Genomic DNA, 12,712 nt, shown 5'->3' on the forward strand with positions numbered 1-12,712 from the left:
CGACTCCTCTGAATCATCATCCTCTTTTTCAGCATCTCCATTCTGAATCCTGCCCTGAAGTGCCACCTTGCAACAAGATCAATGTACATCATCCTTCTCCAACATCATCTTTTTGTACACATGGTTCACTGAATCACCCCGAACAGCCCTGTTCGGGACATGCCGAACCATATTGCGATCAATGAGGATGGTTCTGACGTTCGAAACAAGAAACAAGTGAGGGGGAGAGAGAGAAGGAAAGAGAGGAAGAGGGGGAAAAAAAGGAGAGGGAGAAAGGGCTGACAAAGGACAGGCAAGCTCATTGCACCATTATCAAGCTCAGTAGAACCCAGGGGGGGGAAGGAGAGGGAAAGGAGGCCGTTGGAGGCCTCCAGAGGGCCGATGATGCTACCATATCTCCCCATCCCAGTGAAGACCGAAGGAGGGGCTCCGTCCTCCCAATTGAAACAAGAGCTTCAGTCCCATATCTATTTTTTTGAGAGTGAAGGTATAACAAGTATCACCAGAGGATGGTATTTTAATTTCTTATGTGGGATTACTAAGTAGAGGTGATTTGAAAATATCATTTCTTGACAGAAATGCTCTCACTTATATTATATTAATATTATCGTAATTTATATTATAAATATATTAATATATTAACTAATAATTTTTATAAATAATATATTTGATATGCTCAATATTTTTATTAATAAATAATTAACAAATATTTATCAATTATCAATAAATCTAACATAGGATTTATTAATAAATAATATATTTATTTATATACCAAAATATACAAAAATTTATTTATAATAAAGAATATATTTTCTAATATACGTATAACTAATTAAAAATATTTAAATTAAACAACATTTATATAATCATATGTATAAATCATGTAAATATATTTCAATATTTGAAATAGCCTAGCTTTACAATGTTTATGTAAGCAGGCCATAAATGGCCGACAAATGGGCTGAGAAAAAATATTATTACTTGAATTATTTATTGAAAAGCATTGTTGAAAATTTGACAATATTCTCATATAAAATTATCTCTAACCAAATATAGTAATCTTTTTCCAACGTCATTTTCTATAGTAATTTTTTCACTAACCAAATGTGATAAAATTTATTTTCCCCCACAATCATTTTCCCAAATAAATGATCTCCAGGAATCATTAGTTTATCCCATAATCTGACATACCCCAACTAAATAAACTCTTAAAAAATTTCAAAAAGAAAATAATTAGTCGGTAGTGGATACCGACTTCACTTAAAAAAATTTTAAAAATATATGAAAAGGGGCTAAAGCCCTTGTTTTGAAAAGAAATAGGAGCTCCACTTCTATTCCAAGGGATGGAGCAGCGAAGGCTTCGAAAGCCCTCGTTGCCCCCTCCAACTCTGCTCTGGCAGCCCTTGCTCACCGCCGCCTTCTCTCCCCCTTCCTCACTCTCTTCCTCTCTTTTCTTCTCTCTTTTCCCCGCCCTCCCACCCCCTCCCTCCCTCCCTCCCTCCCTCCCTCTCCCTTTTCATCTCCCTCATCTCTAGCTCTCTTCCTCTCTCTCTCCTCTCCCCCTCTCTTGTCGGTTGCCATGTCATTTCACACCAAAATAAAAATACATGGAGGCAATACCGTACCATACCGTTGGCCTATTGGCACAGGTGCTGGTAACAGTACTGTGGAGCTTTCTTTACTCCTTATGCTAAAATGCCTTTACGTTGATGGTACCCATAATTTTGGTTATATAATTAAGTAATTTTCAAAAGTGAAAAACTAGGAGTTCAAATTGAATTAGGAACTAGAAGATTTTGAGCATATTAACTTCCAACATGAAAACTTCCTAATTCTTAGTTGCTACATTAGGGACATGATAATGAAAAGCTTATCAAAGTCATTTGCCTCAGCTAACATCTAGAATACCCCATTTTAGGATATCTAAAATGATCGTAGTCTCGGATTGGAGGAATCATAGGATGATTTGATCTTCTCTAGGATTTTCCAAGAGCTTATGGAGTTGTATTTCTTCTCCAATGTAGGATTGGGTGGATTTGATAGAGTGCCGCGAGTGCAGAGATCATTGCATTTTTTTTAAGAAACTTTTTCTAGCTAACATCGATCTGAAGAAACACCTAAACTGTATATTTCTACATGCAAATTTTTACAGAACTCCGAAAAAGGAGCAGTGAAGGAAAACCAAAACTTGTACAAATTTAATCCCATTAGTGTCCAAGAAAAGGCTGCTCCAAATTAGATGGCCCCCATGTGCTAACTGAATTTGGAATGAGCTTCATATTGATTTTAAGAAGCTAGACTTTTGTGGCCATGGGATCCTAGGAGTTTAAGGTTGGGGTTGTAATAAAGTTGACTAGAGTTTTTGCCTATAAGATCAGTTGGTTTTGAATAATGCCAATGTAATCACTCCTGCTTAAAGAAGTACTTTGAAGATTCTATTATCTTTAGTTCAAAGAAATGATAAACATTGCAAAACATGCTAGAATCTTTGCAAATTTTCTTGAAGGAAATCAGATGCAGGTCAGCTGCTAATTTGAGGAGTTTTGCACCCTAATTGATAAGGATGGCAATGGGTCAGATATGGATTGGGTCGGCTAATATCCATATCCGCCCCTCAATTAAAAACCCTATACCCATATCCTCCCCGTATACACCTCAGGTCACGTGGGGTCGGATCAAGTAGAGATGCAGGTCAAGTCAAATCAGGTAGATAAAAGGGGTTGGATCGGATCGGATCGGTCGGGTTAGGTATATGTAAACATCATAAAATAACTATAATTTTGAAAGAGAGATATAGATTAAGGTTATATCAGATCGGATTCGAGACGGAGCATACCATTATTTGTATTGACCTAAACCCATTTTAGATATTTTTCTAGAACCTAGACCCACCCCAAACTTTAATCGGATCAAAAAAAACCCACCCCATTCAGGTCAGGTCAGGTCAGATACCTGGCTAGTCGACTAAAATTGCCATCCCTACTAATTGAGCAGTAGTCTAAGTGATGAAGGTTAGAAGCTAGAAATCTTTATGCTGCCTTTGGCTTTTCAGGTGCATCATTTTGATTGGTTGCCCCCAACAAATTTGGCTTTTGCTTAAAATGCAGAAGAAGCTTCTCAGTGTACATGAACCAAACATCTCTTCTATACCCAGTTTTCAATCAGTGCCACTTCGATCATAACTTAGAAAATAGGTTTTCTATTTTTTTCCTTATAACTTTTTAAAGTACATGCATACATGTTCAACTAGAGGATGAGATTTATAGTTCATACCAAGATTTTAAATCCCGTAGGATGAAGAACGGGATGCCCCGCTATCCCATCCTATCCCAGTAACAATCCCGGCCATGCATTCCGATAGATATTCACCGTCTCTCACCTTCTTCTTTCCATTCTTACTTTCTTTTTTTCCCCTTTTTCCTTCTTTTCTTTTTTTTTCTTCTACCTTCCTATCTTTCCTTTTTCTTTTTTTTTTCTTCTCCCTTCCTTTCTCTTGGGACTTGATTGGATGGACTTGGACGTCCGTCTATTCGACTGACTTCAGCCCTGCTAATTGGGTCATAATCAGGCCATTTTGGGACAGCACACGGGCTGTGTACAGGCTGTTATGGGACAGATAGGGGCTGTGTTTAGGCTATTATTGCAGCAAAATAAGGACCGTTTTTGGGCTGTTATGGATCAGCAAAGAGTGGACTGTTTTTGGGCCGTTATGGGACAGCAAATAGGAACTGTTTTAGGGTGGGGCAGCAGCAAAGAATGAAATTTGGCCTGCAATTAAGTTGTAATTTAATCCATAGAGCTATCTTTGGCCTATAGAGTTATGGTAGTTTAGGCTGCAAATTATAGTTGTCATAAACTATCATTTGCACCAAGAATTGCCGACTCGAAACGAACCCCGTGCCAGCCAACCGGCAGTACAAGTCAGTACATCCCTATACCGAACCGTACGGATCTGAACCGACACGAAAACGAGGGATGAACTAGAGAGAAAAAGAGAGAGCGGAGAAAGGGATGGAAGGAGGGAAGGAAAGGAAAAGAAGACTGACAGAAACGTCAGTGATGGCCACTGGAGGGCCGTGGAGACAGTCAGAGGATCGTGGAGCCGTCTGAGCTCTGCGGTCCTCCATGAGAGAAAATGAGGACAGAGAAATATAAGAGAGAGGGGGAGGGAGAGAAGTGGAGGGCGGAGAAGGTGACAGGGAGGCCGTCAGAGTGAAGCTAGCAATGAGGCTAGCAAACTCATTGCTAGCTTCACTGTTTATTGTGTTCCTTAAAAACATGCTGAAATAGGGGCTTTTGCCCCTATTTCGAAACCGCGATAGTCATGGAAAAGTTTTGGGCTATCTGGCGGCCACGGCAGCCTCCCTGCCGCCTTCCCCTCCCTCTGCTTCTCTCCCTTCCCCTCTCTCTCTATCTCTCTCTCTCTTTTCGCATCTCGCAAAGCCTTGGAGGCCTTGGCAGACCACCGCCAGCCGTTACTGACCTTTTCCTCTCCTTCCCTCTCCTTCTCTCTCTCTTTCTCTCTTTGCTTCTCCCTCACTCCATTTTTGCTAGCATTCTGAATTGAATGCCCAAACCACACCGATTAGCCACCAGTATAGTTCGGCATGCCCCAAACCGGCGAACCATACTTTGGACTGCATATTGGGTTGTAGAAACATGATAATTTGGGCTACAGAATAGGTCTGTCATACGTTATGGCTTAGACAGCAAATTGGACTGTACAGACATGATAATTTTTGCTGCAAAATAGGGTTGCTAGTGACAGTGGTTTGGACTGTACATTAGCAACAAACAGGGGTTGCGAGGGAGAATTATCAAGCCACAGAAACATGAACAGGAATAGCATACACTATAAGCTAAGCATTTTAACAAATAGGTATCAGGCATGATAATAGGCACATGGTTTGGGGTATAAACAACATAGCATACCAGCATATTTTACAAAGAAATGGTAAGGAATCATGCATCAATCATTAAGACACTAATAATAGATAACAGAAGGGAGTGATAATGTTTGGCAGCCATCTTCTTTCTTTATTATCTTCCTTTTCATGAGATTTTCGCGAGGTTGGATTCAAGGGATAAAAAACAAAGATTTTATGTCAGGTTTTGCAAAACAAAACAAGGTGCAGAACTAAGGAATACAAACCCAAAGATTAGATGGCAGATAAATGCAACTGGGTGCTTTAAACTAAATGCTACAAAGATATCAAAGCCTGACTGCTATCATGGAGACTTAAAACAGGACATGGTCGATGATGGAGAAAGAAAGGGGATGAGATGAATGGGTATGGAAGAGAGAAAGCCTTCCTTTCTTCCAGTTGAAGCTCCCTCTTCTCCTTTTCTTTCCCCTTTCTCTCTGATTCTTCTCTAGATTTCAACAGCTTTATGTGTCCTTGCTCATAGTTTCTTGGTTGAGTAGAGGAGCACATGGAGTGCTATTGGGATACCTGGGTGATAGGATGTTGACTTAGGGATGTTTCCAAGTCCAAAGCTGAGCCCATTTCCAATCCAAATCTGAGCTTGTTTCCAAGTCCAAAGATATGCCCAGTTCCAAGTTTAGCCCATGACCATAAAATTGCTGAAGCTTAAATTCTCTATCCAAACCATCCAAAGTTTTGATCTGGTTTCTAAGGGGCTTACCAATAGGCTCAAATTTTTATATGAATACATTGATCTCAAAATTTTAATAGCTTTACTTATCAAGCCTGATTGGGTTCAGGCCGGGCTCGAGTCGAGCTTAGGCCCGAGTTTTCAAAAACTTTTGGACCTAAGCCCAACCCGAAGCCTGAAAAAAATTGGGATCGAAGCTCTTGTTATCCAACATAAGAAAATAAAATACCATCCTTTGATGATATTTGTTATACCTTCCCTTTCACAAAAATAGATATAGGACCGAAGCTCTTGTTTCGATTGGGAGGACAGAGCCCCTCCGGCCTTCACTGGCACAGTGGAGATGTGGTAGCATCACCGGCTCTTCAAAAGCCTCCAACAGCCTCCTTTCCCTCTCCCTCCCCCCTCCAGGTTCCGTCGAGCTTGGCAGTGGTGCAACGAGCTTGCCTGCCCTTTGTCCGCCCTCTCTCCCTCTCTTTTTTTCTCCATCTCCCTCTCTCTCCTTTATTTCCTTCTCTCTCTCCCCATCCTCACCTGTTTCTTGTTTCAAACACTGGAACCATCCTTGTTGGCCGTGATATGGTTCAACACGTCCCGAACCGGGCTATTCGGGGTAGTTCAATGAACCATGTGTACAAAAGGATGATGTTGGAGCAGGATGATGTACATTGACCTCGTTGCAAGGTGGCACTTCAAGGTAGGATCCAGAATAGAAATGCTGAAAAAGAGGATGATGATTCAAAGGAGTTGGAGGGGAGAGAGAATGTAGATACTAAAGGCGAAGGTAGGTGCAGGTGAAAGCAAGATAAAAATTTGTTGGTGCTAGGCACGATAGTCATATTCTTTCACATAATGATAATCAACTTCCATTCAAATGAGGTGCAACTTTCTGAAGTTTGAAGTGTCATATTTTGTAGAAGAGTTATTGCCATTTCTTAGTAGCTCGGCAATGGGGAGAGGGGATTGTAGTGGTAATACTACAAAAAAATGAATTTTTGTATGCAGTCTTTTCAAACTTTTAAATTTAGAGTTTAAATAGCCTAACACGAGTCTTATGATATCTTGATTAAGGTTCGTCATTTCAGTACCAGACCTCAAATCGGTGCCAACCTGTTACTATATCAGTACGAAGCCAATTCCACACATCAGGTGGTGATACGCCCTTTGTACCATGCACCAATACCGAACCAATATGGTACCATATGACACAACCCGTACTATCCGATTTGGTATGGTACAGCAAATCTTGGGCTTGATAGCATTTTACTTTGGATATGCTTCATAGTTTTGTGGATACGTGTTATGGATATCTTATTATGGATGTTGCTCTATCTTGAAGACGATTATAGCATTAATAGCCTACAACAAGCCTTGTGATGGGTTTGTTGGCATTTTGTTTTGGACATGCTAAATGACTTTATGAACACTTTGTCACATATATCACTTTCGATATGTAACAATGATGACAATTTATTGATTGAAAGCTAATAAACTTCCATTAAGTCGGGGTGTAACTTTCCGAAGTTTGAAGTGTTTATACCTGCAGAAGGGTTATTGTCATTTTTTAGTAGCTAGGCAGTGAGGGAATGGGATTCTAGTGGTACTACCGCAAAAAAATAAATTTTTGTATGCAGTCTTTTCAAACTTTTAAAATTAGAGTTTAAATAGCCTAACATGAGTCTTATGATATGCTTAATTAAGGTTCGCTACTGGATCTCATATCGGTGCCAACCCGTTACAATATCAGTATAAGGCTGATTCGACACATCAAGTGGTGATACACCCCTTGTACCATGTACCGATACCGAACTGATATGGTCAGTATGACATACCCCGTACTACCCAGTTTGGTATGGTACGGCAAACCTTGGACTTAATGGCATTTTACATCGGATATGCTTCGTAGTTTTGTGGATACATGTTATGGATATCTTATTATGGATGTTGCTCCATCTTGAAGACGATTATAGCATTAATAGCCTACAACAAGCCTTGTGATGGGCTTGTTGGCATTTTGTTTTGGACATGCTAAATGACTTTATGAACACTTTGTCATATATATCACTTTCGATATGTAACAATGATGACAATTTATTGGTTGAAAGCTAATAAACTTCCATTAAATCGAGGTGTAACTTTCCAAAGTTTGAAGTGTTATATCTGCAGAAGGATTATTGCCATTTCTTAGTAGCTAGGCAGTGGGAGGAGGGGATTCTAGTGGCACTACTGCAAAAAAATGAATTTTTGTATTCAGTCTTTTCAAACTTCTAAAATTAGAGTTTAAAGAGCCTAACATGAGTCTTATGATATGCTTAATTAAGGTTCGCCATCTCAATACCGACCTCATATCGGTGCCAACCCGTTACTATATCAATACAAGGCTGATTTGACAAATCAAGTGGTGATACGCCCTTTGTACCATGTACCAATACCGAACCGATATGGTACAATATGACATACCCCGTACTACCAAGTTTGGTATGGTACAGCAAACCTTAGACTTGATGGCATTTTACTTCAGATATACTTCATAGTTTTGTGGATACATATTATGGATATCTTATTATGGATGTTGCTCCATCTTGAAGATGATTATAGCGTTAATAGCCTACAACAAGTCTTGTGATGGGCTTGTTGGCATTTTGTTTTGGACATGCTAAATGACTTCATGAACACTTTATCATATATATCACTTTCGATATATAACAATAATGACAATTTATTGGTTGAGAGCTAAATCTGTAAGTATTTCAATGCAAGGTTTTAAGTCCTAGCGGGACAAGTGGCGTCCCAACCATCTCATTCGTTTCTGTGAGAAAACAGGACCAAAATAGGGTTGGGACTCCAAAACCCATCCATATGGGGAGAGAAGAGGAAAATGGAAAGAAGGAAGAAAAGATGAAGAAAAGGAAAAGTGAATGGAAAGAAAGAAAGGAAAGAGACAAAAAGAGAATGGAAAAAAGAAATAAAGAAAGGGATAGAAAATAGAAAGAAGGAAAAGAAAGGAAGGCAGAAGAAAAAGGAAAAAAAAGAAGGTAAGATAGAAGAAAAGAAAGAAAGGAAAGATAGAAGGGGAGATAGATGGAAGATATCTATGAAGACACATGACCGGACCAACACCAGGACGAGACAATGGGGCATCGTATTTCATGGAGAAACCGGGACACCCCCACTTCATGGGATTTAAAACCTTGTTTAAATGTTTGCTGTTTACAAATATTAGCTTCAATTCTTCATATTTGCTGTTTAACTGTTTATTATTCATTCATCTAGTTTACTTAATGTTTAATTATCTCAATTATACTTATGGTTTATTACTGAATTACTATTTTGAAAATTTATTTAAGGTGAAGTATTTAATATCTTCCCATATAAGGAATTATAATTATTTTGATTAATTGCTTATCATTCATTTATCTAGTTTACTGAATGTTTGGTTTTATTATTATATTGTAATTGTTCATCATGTACCAACAAGTACCCATTTGATCAAGTATTAAAATTAGAAACTAAGCTCCATGATGACATAGCGCAGCACATTCAACCTCTTCACCACAAAACCCTTAGATATTCCATTTATTGATGCCAAAAGAATAGAAACTAGCAGTTGTTAGATGGAAAGAGATTGATAGCATCAGCAATTAAAAAGAATCAAACAAAACATACTAACCCTCAGCAAACTTCAAAGCATTCTTTGGCTTAGCAAAGGTAGCCATGATTACCAAAAGGTTTTACTAACGCTTGCTTTTTGGAAGCTTGCCAATGGAGCCTGCATCACAAAATCGAATGCAACATTAACACTTGCCAAAAAAGTTAATAATAATATATAAACCACTGGATGCACTAGAGAGCACCTAAGTTCTCAAGAAAATCTACTTGATCTCAAAGACTGCACCAAAGCATGCAAATTTCAAGAAAACTCCATGTTTTCAAGTACCTATTTTAAATGACACTAAATCTCCCATGCTAGGCAATGAAGGCACTGGACTACATATGGGAGACCAGTAACAAAAAAAGATAATCTGGAAAAAGATTCCTTTTACCTCCAAGAATTCACTATAAACAACTCACGCAAATGTAAATTTGCCAGAAAAAGCAATGTGTAATTGATGTTTTCTGAATTATTATGTATCATTAATCCTTCAATGTTCAAGGAAAAAACAATATACATCTAATCTCAGTGAACCATGCACATTATGAGGGAGAAGAGCTAAAAACATCAATGGGATAAAAGCAAGGCAGAGAAAGATTGAGATCACTGAAATCCTTTTAATCCAAAAAGACATCTCAAATGGGCCAATGTGGTCAAGCTAAAAGCATCAAATGACTACATAACCAACTAGCAAAAAGTTGGGTCTAGATCCAAAATTAAGTGCAAGCCTTTTGGAATTGGTTCTGGACCTAGCATGCATCAACTAATTTATTATTTGGTCTAGTGTGGCTGTTGTCAGATCCAATACTTGATAACCAGGTAGTTTGCTCAACAGGATTCAGCACACATAATCTGCACAATTCAAATACACACACATGATATGTGACATAATGTGGGTGTGTGTGAAACATCATGAGTGTCATTGGGACTACTCATAGTCCTGTTTTATTATAAAACCATCCAAAATTACATCAAAACAATATCACAAAGTGGATGGATTGTCCTCACAAAATTCCCCAGAAAATTCCCATGTCACCATGTGTAACCTGGCTGACTTAGCTAGCCAACTTGCAAGAGCATTTTATTCTCTACAGGTTCATTCAACTCTTCCATTATGATTCTCACATAGAACACAAGATATACTTAACAAAAATCACCTACTTACTCTGCCTTTCACCTTCCTTATCCAGTAACAGAGTAATGTATTGACTTACAATTTCGAACAGCTTTGTTGAGCACGACAGTGCCACAAAGCCCTCCAGAATTAAATAAAAAGCCCAAAGACCATTGTCTGTGCATCAAAAGATCTCTAGCAAGGTGCATAATACCAGTTTCGATACCCATACCGTACCAAGTTGGTACAGTGTTGGTACGGGTCGGTTCGGCGTACTAACATTCGGTACATCTCCATACCAGGTATCAGATCAGTACCAGCATGATATGCTTGGTACAAGGAGGTAGACACCAATGCTGCAAATCTTGATCTCTAATCCAATTTCATCTAATTATATAGAACCATCTAGACTTATTTAGACTCTTTTGAGCGCAAAAGGTGGCATATATCTTCCTAGTGCCAACCAAGAATTTGGAAAATAATTAGCCAATGGTTGTTATTCAAGACATACCAATAAACATCGAGTACAAATTAAAAGTTGTCATGTCTATTACATGAACATTTTCTAAAAAAACAAAAACTAGGACTTAAAAAATGGTTCAAAAACATATGATGTAAAACTTCTAACATATGCAAGAATGAATTATATAATTTGACCTATTAGCAAAAGCAATATACAACATAAACAGTTGAACCAGCTTATTCATTGGATAAAGGTTTGAATCCAGAGACTTATAAGATGTGGACTCAAATGGAATCCAGCCTCCTAACAATTTTGAATTTATATCTTCCTTCAATCCAACATTTCAAAAAAAGAAGATACAAAAGCATATGATTCTAACATGATGCAATACTATAAAGAACTAACATAGCTAGGAGTGAAAGAAATACTCAAGTTAACCAAACCAGCTAACTGGTTCAATTTGAGTTTGAATCCAAAAAATAAACTCTCTACTAGGTTTGGATTCAAGGTTATATCAAATCACAACATTGTTTTGGATCCAACTCTTCATTCAGTCTGGTTTGTTGGCATTGTTAATCAATGACCTACATACTGTATTTATGTGGTCATGAAACATAACCATGCAAATGTTTGTTGCAAACATTGCAAAAGACATGCTAAAGATTATAAAAACAAAGAAAAATAATAATCAGATTAAAAAAAGTTTTTATTTACTTTCTACAAAATCAGATAGTCAACAATCTAAAGACCAACAAATCCATAAGAAATAAAAATATATTAGAAGTTGCTGCCATTATTTAAAGCATCTGAGGAAACAGCCTGTTTCCTAGAAGAACCCTTCCCTCAGGAAAAAATCACAAGCAAAAAAATACCTAATATTATAGCTAGACCATGAAGGGTAAGTCTATGAAGCGCCTTTTCTCTTTTCTGCATTCCTCTTCTATAACAACCTCTCTAGACTATCAAATAGCACCTTGCTTTCTCTCACATAAGCACTAAGGCTAGATCTTGGCCCCCATAATTCTTAATAACAGCTGCCATAGGAACCATAGCCTGCTGGATCTACATGTGAGTCCATAACTGTGAGATGCCAACTTCTGACTGCAAGAAACCCAATATCAAGCAGTAAATAAGAGAGTTCGTCTTTCCCCATCAGGAAAGCCAAAATGGCCACTTTATCTGATTCTTTTGCAAGTATTGCAGAGATTCCTCGCTCTCATTTCCCCTTTCAAGAAGAAACAGAACATAATCACTTTTTGACAGTCTTCGGTTTGGCTAGTTTTTGTTTTAAACCAACTTCAGAATTCTCTTGTCTTTTGTGAAGATGCCCCTCAAGGGGCATCAATCAACTAGTGCCAGTTATTGTAGTCCAAGTAAGCTCTTAGATTCTCCATCTTTTTCACCTGAAAATGCCTCTTTTTCCCCCCCTCAAACAAAGAGAATCTTATATTCTGCAGGAAATCTAAATTTCAAGATTCTTCAAGAGAAACTCCACCTTTGATTTCATCTAAATACATAACTTGAAGACCATCCTGATATGTATGGCCTCATGAAAGCATTACCCAACATCTACTTTTCACTGGTTGGATAGATCATGCTCTAGTCCCAAAATCATGACAGACCTATGGTTAGCAAATCTTCCATCTTTTGGAATACAAAGCACCACCTTTCTCCTCGAAAGATGCAAATTCATGTTCATCTTCAGCTAACCATCTTTGAACACACTCCTTTAAGTGGTATTGACAACTTAACCTGCCTATGGTCATAGTCATAGTAATGTAAGCTCCTAGACTACCCCTTTTTCCTCACCTCAAGATGCCTTTTCTCCCTCACACACAGCCAATTTTCTGTAAAACAAGAAGAAACC

General features: G+C 38.2%; 2 protein-coding genes across 5 annotated transcripts in view; both read right to left on the reverse strand.

Moving 5' to 3' along the window:
- Window positions 1-12,712, reverse strand: part of LOC105035788 (protein translation factor SUI1 homolog) — a 62,885-nt gene that overhangs the window by 34,296 nt on the left and 15,877 nt on the right. The window lies entirely within an intron of this gene.
- Window positions 1-12,712, reverse strand: part of LOC105035789 (APO protein 4, mitochondrial) — a 52,429-nt gene that overhangs the window by 23,818 nt on the left and 15,899 nt on the right. For all 4 annotated transcript variants that reach the window (XM_073257979.1, XM_073257981.1, XM_073257980.1 and 1 more), the window contains one exon: window positions 9,287-9,385. In XM_073257979.1, the coding sequence (XP_073114080.1) occupies window positions 9,287-9,332 (46 nt within the window). In that variant the 5' untranslated portion in view covers window positions 9,333-9,385. Of the gene's footprint in view, window positions 1-9,286; window positions 9,386-12,712 lie in introns of those variants that run through there.

The sequence above is a fragment of the Elaeis guineensis genome, chromosome 5 (genome assembly GCF_000442705.2).
Source record: "Elaeis guineensis isolate ETL-2024a chromosome 5, EG11, whole genome shotgun sequence".
NCBI classification, from domain to species: domain Eukaryota; kingdom Viridiplantae; phylum Streptophyta; class Magnoliopsida; order Arecales; family Arecaceae; genus Elaeis; species Elaeis guineensis.